Genomic DNA, 15,942 nt, shown 5'->3' with positions numbered 1-15,942 from the left:
GGTCATATGTGGTCATGTAGGTGTCCCATTGGCTGAAGACCTCAGCTTTGTCTGCCCCATAATTCAAACTGTGGCCGGAAGGTTTTCCCGCAGGCTTTGTCGGGGCGGGTGCATCTGCCACAATATAATAAACTGCCAGAAAATGAGAAGCAATATGGCTTGTTCACTGATGGGCCCCGTCGCATTGTGGGAAATCATCGGAGGTGGAAGGCTGCTGTATGGAGTCCTACACAAGTCACAGAAATTGCTGAAGGACAAGGTGAATTAGGTGACTTTGCAGAAGTGAAAACCATCCAACTAGCTTTAGATATTGCTTAATGAGAAAAGTGGCCAGCGCTGTACCTCTACACTGACTCATGGATGGTGGAAAATGCCCTGTGGGGGTGGTTACAGCAGTGGAAGCAGAGCAACTGGCAGCACAAAGGTAAACCCATCTGGGCTGCCCCATTGTGGCAAGATATTGCTGCCCGGCTAGAGAAGCTGGTTGTAAAGGTACATCACGTAGATGCCCACGTACCTAAGACTTGGGCCACTGAAGAACATTAAAAAAAACAGCAGGTGGATCAAGCTGCCAAGATTGAAGTGGCTCAGGTGGATTTGGACTGGCAGCGTAAGGGTGAATTATTTATAGCTCGGTGGGCCCATGACACCTCAGGCCATCAAGGAAGAGATGGAACATGTAGATGGGCCCGTGATCGAGGGGTGGACTCGAGCATGGACGCCATCTCACAGGTCATCCATCAATGTGAAACATACACTGCAATCAAGCAAGCCAAGCGGGTAAAGCCTCTGTGGTATGGAGGACAATGGCTGAAATATAAACATGGGGAAGCATGGCAAATCGACTACATCACGCTCCCACAAACCCGCCAAGGCAAGTACTATGTTCTTACAATGGTGGAAGCAACCACCAGATGGCTGGAAACATACCCTGTGCCCCATGCCACTACCTGGAACACTATTCTGGGTCTTGAAAAGCAAGTCCTGTGGCAACACGGCACCCCAGAGAGAATTGAGTCAGACAACGGGACTCATTTTCGGAACAACCTCATAGACAGCTGGGCCAAAGAGCGTGGCATTGAGTGGGTGTATCACATCCCCTACCATGCACCAGCCTCTGGGAAAATCGAACGATACAATGGACTTCTAAAGACTACACTGAGAGCAATGGGTGGTGGGACCTTCAAACATTGGGATAGACATTTAGCAAAGGCCACCTGGTTAGTCAACACTAGGGGATCTACCAATCAATCTGGTCCTGCCCAATCAAAACTTTTACATACTATAGAAGGCTATAAAGTCCCTTTAGTGCACATGAAGAATATGTTGGGGAAGAGAGTCTGGGTTAGCCCTGCTTCAGGCAAAGGGAAACCCATCCATGGGATTGCTTTTGCTCAAGAACATGGGTGCACTTGGTGGGTAATGCAGAAGGATGGGGAAGTCTGATGTATACCTCAAAGGGATTCGATTTTGGGTGAGAATAGCCAATGATTTAAATTATATGATGTTGTTATATGTCGTGATTTAGCCCTGGCTGACAGCTAAGCACCATGCAGCTGCTCAGTCAGTTCCCTGGAGGAAGCAAGGAATTCATTCACCACATCCCATCGGCAGGCAGGTGTTCAGCCATCTCCAGGAAAACAGGGCTCCATCACATGTAACAGTTACTTGGGAAGACAAACACTATAACTCTGAAGTCGATGCTGCACAAGGCCCCCAGTTGCCGCGCCAGGCCCCCCAGCTGCCCACTGAGAAATGGAACATGCTGTTGTATGGTATGGAATATCTCTTTGGTCAGTTTGGGTCAGTTGCCCTGGCTGTGTCCCTTCCCAGCTTCTTGGGTGCCCCCTGCCTCCTCATTGGCAGGGCAGTATGAGAAGCTGAAAAGTCCTTGACTGCTTGGCAAAAACTAAAAACATCTGTGTGTTATCAACATTATTCTCATCCTAAATCAAAACCACAGCATTACACCAGCTGTCAGAAAGAAAATTAACTCTATCCCTGCCAAAACCAGGACAATATATTATAATGTATGTCATCTCTACTATGAGTGCTATATGCCATATCAATGATATTACAGTAAGAATCACCCAGATTAATGAAAAATGAACTTTGCTGAAACTGAGCCAAGTGCAGTGGTGATGGAACCAGAACTGGCTTCAGCATGCGACAACCCAACACCACACACCACCTCTCCTGCCCTGAAGGACAATTATGACAGATTGAGCCCAAAGTCATGGACTAAATGAACTCAACGGACATTTCAGAGGGATGGCCTATAGACTAAGGGAATGCTATCTGTACTTATCAAAAGACAGGAAAAGTGACAGTGATTAATTGGAATGTATTTGGAAGTATAGGACCTGGTCATGATGTAAATGGTATAGAATAAGGGGTGGATATCATCCTGGTTTCGACTGGGATAGAGTTAGTTTTCTTCCTAGTAGTTGGTATAGTCCTGAAAAAGGTTACAGAAAAGGACTAAGAACTTGTTTTTTCATCTTTTAGGAAAAATGAGGTTGTCATCTGCTAGCTAATGCTTACATTAACTCAACCTGTAATCAGTGACTGGATTTGTTCTTTATAAGTTTTTCATGCTCCAATCATGTCCTGACCAACAGCAGGGAAACTTATGATTGAATCAACAGAGTCTGAATAGAAGGCAGAGCTGGACAGATTCTGATCATTGTTCAGCAAGAAATTGCTAAAATAGAGGAAGACAGGATGGACCCTGATTAACCCACTGAAGTTAAGAATTATGTTCAGGTCTTGGATAATATCTTTAACCGAATTGAAAAATGCATAAAGGTTGACTCATTTTCTTTTTTATTTCAGATACCCTATGTTCAAGAGAACCTCTTGAGGCTAATCTCAGCTACATGCATGTAGTAACATGGACTTGAAGGAGTGAGTATTCAGCGTTGACTCCAGTCATCTCATGTCTTAAACACATCTTTCTACTTTAACTGTCATCACATACTCTAAACTCTATTGCCTCTTCTATTGCCCAGTGTCTGAAGGCATGTAAGATTTACTTACTATCTAGATTCCTCTTTTATTCTTTCTTATTAAAATATCTGTATTATTAAGCCATTTGTTGTCAGACCTTTTTTATTGAGATCTAGGTGAACCCTGCACCCTCTCTCTTTCACCTTCCTCCACCTCCTGCCCAGAATGGGATGCAAACCTGTTTATTCCAGATGCATCATAAGGCAGTAGTAATGAATATCAATCACAGCAGTAATTGTTTATTTTCTAAAGACAAATGGATTCTTTAATACACATATTACCACTAGCATTGCTAGTGTTAATATTTCTTACCTGGTTTACCTGGCAATCTTAGTATTCCAATAAAGTCAGCCAGAATTAAGCACATCATATTTTGAACTCTAACTTTTAAATTTTAGCTAACAGCAGTATAAAATCTTGATGCCTGTTTTGTTTGATACTTCAGTTCTGATTTGTCAGAGCTGCCACAGTAGCAGTAGGTCCTACACAAAGTAAAATACTGGCAGAATGTAATATTAAAGATTTGTGGGTTTTTTTCCCCCACAAGCTATGATGTTAAATTTTTACTGAGCATTAAACCTACTTTTTTCAGTATTACATCATTATTTCCTTATAGTTCCATATAAATCTCTCTAATCCAGGTAAAATATGAAACAGTTTTTCTACAAATATTGAAATTGAACTTCTTACTCTGAGTTCAATCTCATTTAACAAAAGTACAATATTTTTTCCATGCATTTTTTCAGACCTCTTAGTTTGAATAATGACTCTGGTTTAGACAGCATGCTTAACCTGCCTTGCTTAATTACATAGACTATAGCTTGCTTTAAAATGGCTTCAAAACTTAAGCTCTGGCCCTCCAGGAATACTGAATGAGCACTTGAGATCAGAGTCCTATTGCTCCATATAATGCCATGTAGAAGTAAAAAGTGGCCAGGACTGAAACCTTGAACAGGAACATCTTCTCATCTGTTCCCATCAATCAATTTATATAAAAAATTGGCTTCTGAGACTGTCCGTATAGTTGGTGAGATAGACTTTACATGTGATAACTTTATGATGAAAACATCAGTGTAGTGTATTTGTGTGGTGGGTTGACCCTGGCTGGACACCAGGTACCCACTCAAGCTGCTCTATCACTCCCCTCCTCAACTGAACAGCGGACAGAAAATATAACAAAAGGCTCATGGGTCGAGATAAGGACAAGGAGAGATCATTCAACAGTTACTGTCGCAGTCAAAACACACTCAACTTGGGAAAATTAATTTAATTTACTACCAATCAAACCAGAGTAGGGTAATGAGAAATAAACCCAAATCTTAAAAACACCTTCCCCTCACCCCTCCCTTCTTCCCAGGCTTAATGTTACTCCTGATTTCTCTACCTCCTCCTCCCCAGAAGCACAGGTGGATGGGGAATGTTGGTTGCAGTCAGTTCATCACACGTTGTCTCTGCCACTCCTTCCTCCTCAGGGACTCCTCACACTCTTCCCTTGCTCCAGCTTGGGGTCTCTCCCATGGGAGACAGCCCTTCACAAGCTCCTCCAATGTGAGTCCTTCCCACAGGCTACAGATCTTCATGAACTGCTCCAATGGGGGTCCTTTCCATGGAGTGCAGACCTTCAGGGCCAGACTGCTCTATGGGGTCACAAGTCCTGCCAGCAAACCTGCCCTGGCGTGGACTCCTCTCTCCACAGGTCCACAGGTCCTGCCAGGAGCCTGCTCCAGCACTGACTTCCCATGGGGTCACAGCCTCCTTCAGGGTGCATCTACCTGCTCCAGTGTGGGGTCCGCCAGGGGCTGCAGGTGGATATCTGCTCCACCATTAACCTCCATGGGCTGCAAGGGGACAGCCTGCTTCACCATGGTCTTCTCCACGGGCTGCAGGGGTATCTTTGCTACAGCACCTGGAGCACCTCCTCCCCCTCCTTCTGCACTGACCTTAGTGTCTACAGAGTCGTTTCTCTCACATCATCTCGCTCCTCTCTCTGGCTGCAAAAATTGCTCCTGTGTTTTTTTGGTGTTTTTTTGTTGGATTGGTTTTTTTTTTTTCCTTCTTAAATATGTTATCACAGAGGTGCTACCATCATCACTGATTGGCTTGGCCTTGGCCAGTGGTGGGTCTGTCTCCGAGCCAACTGGCATTGGCTTTATCAGACATGGGGGAAGCTTCTAGCAACTTGTCATGGAAGCCACTCCTGTAGCTCCCCTGCTACCAAAACGCAATACAATTTGAAAGGAGCGCAAGAACTTTTCTGGCATGTCTGTGCAGATACTTGAGTTCAATCAAGTGAGTTCCTTTGTAGCTGAGTTAGTTTCTCACTACATAAAGTAGTAGTGCTGAAGATCAGGAAGTATATACTGTAGTAATAATTAGAGTGGAGAAATTACTGGAGTTGCAATTCTTCATTTCCTACTTAGTGACTTCCAATGGGAATTTAATTTGACATAGATTGCACCATCATATGAAAGTAATAGGAAACAGGCCATTCTCATATACAGGCCATTCTCATATACAGAGAGAGATTCAGCATTAGAAAATTTTAGACTTCAATAATATTGAAAAAGACATTTAATAGACATTGGTATAGCACTAAGTGTTTACAAAATTGTGAAATACTACTACAAATTGGACTTTTAATATAGGTGCAAGCAGTGGATGTGTTTTCAGTTGCCACTAACTATGCAAAATCTTGCCAATCTGTTCATTACAAACAATTGTGCTTAAGTCATTAAAATGGTCTGAAAAAAATAGTTAAGCCAAAACCATAAAAAAAAATTTAGGAACTTTCTACAGTTGGCCTTGTGACAAATGGTAGATTAAAAGTAAACTCACTGAATTAATATAAACTAGGGAAAAAGCCAGGTTCTCTAGTAATCAACAGTCATTAACTCTTCTGAATAAGGAAAAAAAAAGTTAATATTTGGAACAGTTTCTTGCTAAACATTTAACAGAGAAGGTGAATAGTTCAGATTTATATTTAATAGATATTTGTGTGTTTTGATGAACCAACCTCAGTTTAAGACTCAGGAATCTAGATTAAAAGCTGCCTTTTCCAAAGCACTTTTGATAAGACTTCTCTAATAAAATGGTGCATTTATAATATCTTACCTCACCAATTCAGTTTGGTACCTTTTTACCAATTCAAAGGCCATTAAAAGATATAAAATACTGTAGACTTTTGGTAGGCACATATTACACAGATGTATGTGCTGGTCACGAAGGTATAATTTTCACCATAAAAAGCATTGGGTTACAATTTGGGAAATCTATGGACTTAGGGAACCGTCTACAGTTCTCAAAATATATGTCTAATATTAATACAGTTGTTGCATAGCGCCTGAAACCTCATTTCCTAGTAAGTATAGAAAAAGATCAAAAGCTGAAGCTTTAACTTCTTTCTGACTTGTTCAACAATGCATGTCTTCAATATGATGTGATTCAAGATGCTACCAACATTAAAGCATTATGCATTAGTACAGTGTAACTGAAATTCTTTAGCTAAAACTAACTGAACAAAATAAAAGGGGGAAAAAAAGAGCAACTACATTTGTCTGATTCATTATATATATATTCATATATATAATCACCTGGCAAGGTTTTGAATCAGAGAATGTCATCATAAATGTGCACATACTTCTCCAATATGAATGTATATGAATGTACATGTAGACAAGCACTCAAAAGGGGATTATCACTTTATATAAAACTATTAACAAATCAAAGATAATACCTTACTGATATAATGCAACCTCAAGCAATATTTAACAGTAAACAATAAATAGTATTTCAAAGGTCTGAAATGAGAATTGACACAAAAAATAATATCTAGTTGTTATTTCCCTCCAACATCATGGCATACCTACTTTGTAGACTATACACTGTTGGTACCACCCCATGACTACTTAGACAATCCTTTTACTGATCACCGTGCTGGGATCCCACAACATACAATGCTGATGGGAAGGAAAGGCTCCCTCCTGCAGCAGGTCCCAGGATTCCTGCTCTGATATATAGAGCTAGGGCTACTCATGCTTGTCTCAAGCAGAGGCCTGAATAGCTGCACCTGTAGCACAAGCACTGCTACAGGAGAAATATATATCTGATATGTAAGATCCTGAATCAGGTTAGATTTTTTTTCTTAAGGCATGGTTGGGGAGGATGGGCATGCATGGCATAGTGGCTTAGAAATTAATTTGAGCAAATATTCTTCTGTTTTCTTGATGAATGAATGAAGGTCTATGAAGACTCAAGTTTGAAGAATAAGAAGCCTGCCTAAAGGAAATATTCTGTAGTCTGAAAAAAGTATCTTAATTTTAAATGTCATAATTTGATAAGTTTGGATAATATAAACCCCACAAAATTAGCAACATTTCTGAATCATAAAATATTTAATAATGTATATTTTGGGGGAATATATTGTATATAAAATTTCAGGTCACCATATGAAGCAATTTAAACCCTTTTCAAGCTAGCTCTGTCTTCAGTGCTGTATAGATTTATTGCCACTGATACAAGACGTACTAAAAGCATACATTTTAAACTAATACAAAAGTGGCTTTTTTTATATGAATTTTTTTGTACACAACTACTCTCTTGAATATCCGCTTAAGTGCAAAAAACCACAGATCACTTTATACTACGGTAGCAACAATGCATTCATATTGTTCATTAGTTCTTAGTAGTCAGCTTGCATAAGATACAAGAAAAAGCACAGTGAAGCTCACAAAAATAGACTAAAAGTTGGCCTGTTCTTGCAAAAACATACACCATAATGGAAGAAAGACAAAAAAAGGACTATGCACACCACAGATTTTTCTGTTCTTTAATCCAACTGACTTAAGTGCTGTTTGGTTTTTGTTGTTTTGTTTTGTGTGTTTGGGTTTTTGGGCTTTTTTTTTGTTGAATCAAACCGCATAGACTAGACACAAATAAAATTAAGCAAGCAGTGAGTAGCTAAAACTTTATGAACTATTTTTCCTCCCCACAATTTGTTTTCCTCTACCTGAGGTAGTTAAAAAACCCCAAATCATAACTTACGCACCAGCTAGGACTCACCACTTAGACCTAAAGCTTCTTGTTGGCTTTTTTTTCCCTCCCTTTAAAAATTATTTGTCAGCTCACCAAAACTACCTTTGATGTTAAAGACAGCAGAGATTTAGAGTTCTCACTACATGAAGAAAGATGGTGATGGGGAGGAAGAGGATTAGCTGATTCAGAATCATAGAATCATAGAAACATAGAATGGTTTGGGCTGGAAGGGACCTTAAAGAACATGTGTGACAAGAGATTCAGTTCCATCAAGCTGGCTGATTCACTGTTAACTTTTAGATGTTTATTCTCCTTTACTGTCTATAAAGTCAATGGGAGAAGTATGAAAGTATTTGAACACATCATCGTCCTTTACTGTAACCAGGGAAGAACTGGTCAAGTAGTGTCTGCAATCTCTTGTTAGGAACCATGGTGTAGCTCTTTCCAAGGTCATAGCGGCAGGCAGGACAGGTAAAGACTTCAGCTCGGAAAGAGCGCTGTAAACAGCTCTAGGGCATACAAAGACAAAGAAGTAAAAGTGTTACAGCTTTTGTTTTACATTGAAAATTTAGCTAGCAAAAATTAAGCAATTACTAGGAATCAAAGAGGCAGTTTCCCACATTTCCAGAAACAGCAAGTTCTTACTGAGTCCTCTTGCCATATTTCTGCCTTTACAACTGAAATGATATACTGGATCTAGCTGGGATGAAATTAATTTTCTTCATAGCAGCCTGTATGGTACTGTGGTTTAGATCTGTGAGTAAACCAGTGTTGATAATACACCAATGTTTTAGCTATTGCGGAGCAGTGCTTGCACAGCATCAAGGTTTTCCCTATTAGTCATTCTGCCTTACCAGCAAGTAGGTCAGGGATGGGCAAGAGGTTGGGAGGGGACACAGGTGGGACAGCAGACCCAAATTGACCAAAGGGATATTCCATGCCATATAATGTCATGCTCAGCAATAGAAACTAGGGGGTGGTGTTTCCAAAGTAGCCATTTCTCAGAGACTGGGCATCGGTCTACTTGTGGGAGGTGGTAATTGCCTTGCCTTGCCTTGCCTTGCCTTCCCCTCCCTTACCTTTTCCCTTCCCTTCCCTTCCCTTTTCCCTTCCCTTCCCTTCCCTTTTCCCTTCCCTTCCCTTCCCTTCCTTTCCCTTTCCCTCCCTTCCCTTTTCCCTTTCCTCTTTCCCTAACAATGGAATGATAAACTTGATACATTATGTGTATAAGAAATTATACTAAATAAATTTCCACTAATTTTTACATAAAATGAGGATTGATTATATGGCAGCCACACAACTGGAAGCAAGCATGTTACATTTCTTGCTCAGACTGCTAGTCAATAATTATTGTCTTCCTAAAATATATGTTGGTTTTGGTGATTGGTGTCTCAGAGCCAAGAACACAATCCAGAGCAATACAGGGATTATTCTTACTTTACAGACGTTGTGGAGGCACTCTGTTGTCACTGGCTGGTAAACAAGCTCCTGACAGCAGACACACATAAAAGATTGTTCCAATTTCTTCAGGAAATTCTAGTATAGGGCAAAAGAAGAGTAAAGTAGAATTATTAGAGGCACATTCACAAATATGCAAACAAAAAAAAGGCATTTTTATTTAAAATTATTAAAGTTTATTTTAAAAAAAGTAATTTGCCTAAGTACTGTAATTATTACCTATATTTAAATTATAAATTTGCAGCCAAATTCACAGACCTAAATTGAATAAAAAAATTTGGCCTTCATAGCATTTGGTAAATGCAGAGATACATTCATGAGATATTTGTTTAACATCCTTGTTACTCTTCCCAAACTCACAATTAGCATGGTCTAATAATGTTATACAACTACTAGGAGTTGTTAAACCCAATATTCAGTGTGATAAGACAGTTTGACATTGCAAAGATTGCTTACACTGAAACTTTTCTAGTATAATCTTCAGGTCTCAGTCCAAGTTACAGATTTCCTTCCAAAGTCTACCACCATTACTCCTGTATTCATGGTGTCCTGGTTTCAGCTGAGAGGATTGATTTTTTCTTCATAGTAGCTAGTGTGGGGATATGTTTTGGATTTGTGCTGGAGACAGCATTGATAATACAGAGGTGTTTTTGTTCTATGGACCTATTGTTGAGCAGTGTTTACACGGGGCCAAGGCCTTTTCTGCTTCTTGCACTGCCCTGCCAGCGGGACGGCTGGGGGTGGACAAGAAGTTGGGAGGAGACACAGACAGGACAGGTGACCCAAACTGACCAAAGGGGTATTCCATACTATATGATGTCATGCTCAGTTTATAAGGAGCTTGGAGGAGGGGGGGGGGGGCAGCAGCGTTCGGAGCAATGGCGTTTGTCTTCCCAATTAACCGTTACGCGTGATGGAGCCCTGCTTTCCTGGAGATGGCTGAACACCTGCCTGCCCATGGGAAGTGGTGAATTAATTCCTTGCTTTGCTTTGCTTGTGCGCACGGCTTTTGCTTTACCTATTAAACTGTCTTTATCTCAACCCACGAGTTTTCTCACTTTAACTTTTCTAATTCTCTTCCCCATCCTGATGGGGGGAGTGAGTGAACGAGCGGCTGCGTGGTGCTCAGCTGCCCGCTGGGGTAAAACCACGACACATGGACATTTACATAAAGATATTCCCACACTCTGCTATTACCTCTACCTATCTTCTGCTCATTCCCTATATTATTATTGTTCACATTTCTTGTTCATTCTTATTGCCTCAGAAGTGAACCTCTATTGTGTTCAGTGCAAAGTATACACTTAATAAATTATGTTTATTACATTAAAAATTTTTGGAAGACTCATATTCTTCACATCCAGGAGAAGTAGTGTGGCTAACAAAGTTTTAGAAAGCAAGTCCATGAACAATTAATTTCCCTATTTTTCCAGAAGTCAGAGAACCAAGGTTTTGAAAGTTATTTGGTTGTACATTATATCATCATTAAAAACAAAACAGAGGGCCCATAAAGCCTGATTCTTAGCACAAGTCAGAGAATTTGGAAGCTAATATCTGTATTTAGTGATCATTGCTAGAATTTTGCACATCCATGATGGATAAGTGTCCTGGTTTCAGCAGGGATAGTTAATTTTCTTCTTAGCAGAAGAAAGTAGTAGAAGATAGTGCTGTGTTTTGGATTTAGGATGAGAATAATGTTGATAATGCACCAATGTTTTTAGCTGTTGCCAAGCAGTCAAGGACTTCTCAGCCTCTCATACTGCCCTGCCAACAAGAAGGCGAGGGGTGCCCAAGAAGCTGGGAGGGGACACAGCCAGGACAGCTGACCCAAACTGGCCAAAGGGATATTCCATACCATATGACATCATGCTCTATATATAGCTGGGGGGTGGGCCAGGAGGCGGGGTAGCTCAGGGTTTTGCGGAGCATCGGCTTCAAGTGGTGAGAAGTTGTGCTGTTCATCACTTGTTTATTATTATTATTATCATCATCATCATCATCTTCCTTTTCTGTCCTATTAAACTGTCTTTATCTCAACCCATGAGTTTTACTTTTTTTTTTTTTCATTTTCGATTCTCTACTCCATCCCACTGGCAGGGGGTGTGAGCGAACAGCTGTGTGGTTGTTTTAGCTGCTGGATGGGTTAAACCATGACAATAAGTGATTGCTGCTGCTCTGCAAAGGGGAAGCAAAGTACTGTATACCTCTTTCACTAAGAAATACACCTCTGCACCTGCTGGAGGTGTTTAATTGGCTTCTTGAGTCCTCACTCTGAAATACCCTGCAATAGGTAAAAGAACCTTCCTGTTTTTCAGTCTTCTCAGAGCAACTCTGAAGAATGTGGGATAAATTTTCATGCCATAGATTTTACACATACAAGCATGCTTATAGAGACCTTATTCTCTGGTATTTCAGTAGTCTCAAGCATATCCACTCAGGTATAGAAGTGTAAAAAGCAGATCTAAAGTTACTCAAAATACAGTTCTTTTCAATAATTTTGATAATATCAGATTAATCTCAACTCAGAACTTATAATTAAAATGGAAAGGTTGTTTTAAGCATTAAGATTTATATTTTCATTGCAACTATCTAATGATAGCTGCATGATTCCCACTGAAATTTCTATATGGCTATCACCAAGGGCAATCAAAATTATGGGCAGGAATCTATAGGAAAATAACTTTCTAGTAACTGGATTTCTCTTAAGATACTGTTTTCTGTTGCTTTAGAAACACATATCTACTGTATTTTGTCAAATAACTAAGAGTTGAAAGTCTAATTATTTACAAACTTTGGACAAGTCACAGATAAACAACTTACAACTTCACAGTATCAGCTCCTATACAAGTGCAGTAGCATTATAGCAATAGTAGTATTGTAAGTGGAAGAACAAGGAGTTACTGGATGCTTTTCCTGTGAAAGAAGCAAAGTAAATAGACCCTGGCAATTCCCAAATAAAGTGATTTCGTACATTCATTTTTAGGCATCCATTCTCCATCTAATATTTTGTTCTTTCATTGACTAGATAGTGACCTTTACCATTCTGATATCTTGGGGTTTTTTTTTCTGCAAAACAGCTAAAATAACTATGAATTGGAACATCAATAAAGCTAATTAATGTTTAAGGACATAATATTTTGGGGAATATTCCATCAGAGAAAAAAAAAAAATTCATGAGTGTCTGCAAACTTGAATTATCCTTGCTATTTTCTGAACAGCTAGGAGAGGGAAGTATTTCTTCTTTTTTACTTAAGGTTCTCTCTACAGTGAATGGAATAATCTGCTAAACTTGAGTTAAAAATATTTTCATTTGGTATCTAAGTCTCAATTTCTTCTGTCTCCTTAAGCGAATGAAATTACATGCCCTATCAACTGTTTCTAAACAGATAGTATGTATTCAGCAATTTTAAGCAAGTGAATCAGGTTTTAACAAAGCCTCATTTCTTCTGACTCTCTATAAAGAAAGGTTAAAGATGAATAATTTAGGTAAGCTGAAAGCATACTGGTCCTTCCTTAAGAGAAGCAAGTACTTCATCCCACAATTTCTGGTTCATACAGTCTTCTTTAATCAGCCACTGCTGTTGCTCGGTCAGTTGGAAAGCCTCTCCTCTCCCTCCATCTCCCATTCTCATGGCTTTGGATGTATTTTTAGTCTCCTCTATACCTGTTTAAAATTATGATAAGATACAGTAACAGTGGTAGTCTGAACTATTAAAAAGGGTAGACAAAAGTATTTCTAGAAAGCTAAAACACAAATCACATCTATGTAATGATGCAATAAAGCTCCAGTTCAAATTGCCCAGCTTTATTTTGAACTATAGAACATAACTACATAGAAGATTGTTCATTTTTCTGTGAAGTTTAAGAAAAAGAAACCTTAAAGTATGGAACAACACCATAAGATCCCCAGCTTCCCATTTTATTACTGAGCACTTAACACTTTACATTTGGATTCCAAATGCCTTCCAACTTCCTTGTAGTTTTCATACTGTTGACTTATATATAACTTGACAGAGCTCTAACACTAAGAAGTAAAAAGAAATACCATGATCAATTGTCCTTTTCTGGTTTCCGTTACTCTGGCTGGTTGACTCCTGTTTCACAATTTGCTTCTTAACTTTATCCTTTTTCTCTTTACTAGCCATGGCTTCCAAATAACCTTCTGGATACTAAAAAAACCCCAAAAAACAGATTTAAAACAAAATCCACTGGCATCTGGGAATTCTCAAATACTGACAAGTCTATTTTCTAAAAGAATGTAAACCCCTATGACTGCGTATTGAAAAATATAAAAATATTTTTAAAACCCTATATAAACAGGAAAGCTTTTAAATTAATATATTTTTAGAAAACTGTAGTTAAGTCAAAGAATCTGATCTAGAATAGATTTTATTAAAAGGCACCTTATATCCATATCTATAACTCCAACTACACAAATCAGCTAAATTTGAAAGATGATGTCATGTAGCAAAACAACCCATTCAAAGGAAATGAATGGTTTGCTGAGGAAAAAGAAATACTACTTTGATTCTTCCCATCTGCCACAAATTTCACAATGCCAAAGTCCCTGCCTGAAAAACATTATCTATAATAGTTCCTCAGTCATAGGTTACAATTAGAGAAAAATACATAAAGCCATATATATTTTTTAAATTCTAAGAAGAGACTCAACTATTACAAGAGTTACTTTTATAAATCTTATCCAGTGTAAGGATCACAAAACTGTATTCAAAGTCATAATTTTCTGATCCACATATACAGAATAATTGCTTGTTAAGGCAGAAAGCTTCATCCTCAATTCTTTCTGCTTTGCCAATATCATAGTTATTCAAATTACAGATGATCTGAAATATTTTTATGTTAGACCCTGCCTCATTGAAGGATATGAAAAATGGGACTGAAATTTCATTCGCATTCCTAGTTTTAAAATTTAGAACTCCATTTACTTGAAAAGAATATCAGAGCAACTTTGTGAACACTGATTCTGACCTGTACACTCAGACCCAGTTTCTTTGACCGTTCCATCCCTTCTGAAGTCCAAGGTGCAGGTTCAATATCATCTCTCCTCAGAAGATAGCGCCAAACTAAGAACCCACATTTCCCAATTTCTGGCCAATATTTTACCACCTAAGGATAAATAACAACAGGTTTATGTTTTTGCTATCACAGTAGATTGTCAAATCTAATTTAAGAAATTCTACCCAAAACTTCAACAGATATTCTGCTAGATAGTCATTATTTTACCACAAGTCAAACACATGCAGGTAGTCATACTTTATTGTCTCAAGGCAAAGAGAGGAAATTTGAATGATATGTTACTATTTTAAAGTATCTCTTCTCTCAGTTGGGAAAAGTTTGTATTTTGATAAATACAATACTGTTTTAAAAGATGCACATGTTTATTCCAGATACTGAAAAGACATTAAGTGTATGAAAAGCAAGAAAGGGAGCTGGAAGGAGTGAAGAAATCAATTGATTTCCAGGGATGAATATGACTCAGTGAGCACATACAAAAATAGCTTACATATTAAACAATATATTTTATTATAGATTGTGTTCTACTATAACTACTCTGAATAGAATCATAGAACAGCCCAGGTTGGAAGGGACACCGAAAGACCATCTGGTATAATCTTTTGTGGGAAAGGGATCCTAGATGAGATTATCTAGCACCCTGTCCAATTACATCTTGAAAACCTACAGCGATGGGGACTCTGCCACGTCCCTGGGGAGGTTGTTCCAGTGATTGATTGTTCTCACTGTGAAAAATTTCTTTCTTATATGAAGATGAAATGTCTCCCACTGCAACTTGTACCTGTTGCACTTTGTCTTTTCCATGCGGCTCCTTGTAAAGAGAGTATGGCCTGACAAGCGCTGAGTGGTATGATCAAGTCTCTATCTCTGCTAGTAATGCCCCTGTGGCTGCAGCCCAGGATCCAATTTGCCTTTGTTGCTGCAGCAATACATTACTGACTCACGTTCAGCTTGTCCACCAGGACCCCCAGGTCCCTTTCAGCAAGGCTGCTCCACAGCCACACAGATCCTAGCCTGTACTGGGGTCTTTTGTTATTTTGACCCAGGTGCAGGATTTTGCACATATCTTTCTTTGTTAAACTTCATACTGTTCTTGCTAGCCCACTCTTCCAGCCTGTCCAGGTGCCTCTGTAAGATGTCTCTCCCTTCTGATGTGTTCACCTCACCACCCAGTTTACTGTCATCAGCAAACTTGGTGATGGTGCTTTCAATCCCATCAGCCAGATAATTTATGAAGATGTTTGTATTGCATCTGGCTTGGATGGATTTAACTTTTCCCATAGCAGTCCTCATAGTGCTGTGCTTTGGTCAGATGGGGTCAGCTGTCCCGACTGTGTACCCTCTCAACATCTTGTGCACTCTGAGCCTACTCACTGGTGGGATGGTGTGAGAAGCAGAAAAGGCCTTGGG

At 39.3% G+C, this 15,942-nt stretch overlaps 1 protein-coding gene across 1 annotated transcript in view; it reads right to left on the bottom strand.

The window, feature by feature from the left end:
• Positions 1–5,567: 5,567 nt before the first annotated feature.
• The window catches only part of LOC142599162 (E3 ubiquitin-protein ligase UHRF2-like), a 135,262-nt gene continuing 124,887 nt past the window's right edge, over positions 5,568–15,942 (bottom strand). Inside the window, 5 exon segments of the mRNA XM_075738924.1 lie at positions 5,568–8,549; positions 9,478–9,576; positions 13,002–13,162; positions 13,544–13,667; positions 14,488–14,625. Coding sequence (XP_075595039.1) covers positions 8,403–8,549; positions 9,478–9,576; positions 13,002–13,162; positions 13,544–13,667; positions 14,488–14,625 — 669 coding nt within the window. The 3' untranslated portion in view covers positions 5,568–8,402.

Source organism: Balearica regulorum, chromosome W (genome assembly GCF_011004875.1).
Source record: "Balearica regulorum gibbericeps isolate bBalReg1 chromosome W, bBalReg1.pri, whole genome shotgun sequence".
Lineage (NCBI taxonomy): Eukaryota > Metazoa > Chordata > Aves > Gruiformes > Gruidae > Balearica > Balearica regulorum.
The sequence above is the reverse complement of the archived record's forward strand: the minus strand, read 5'-3'. Positions and strand labels throughout refer to the sequence as shown.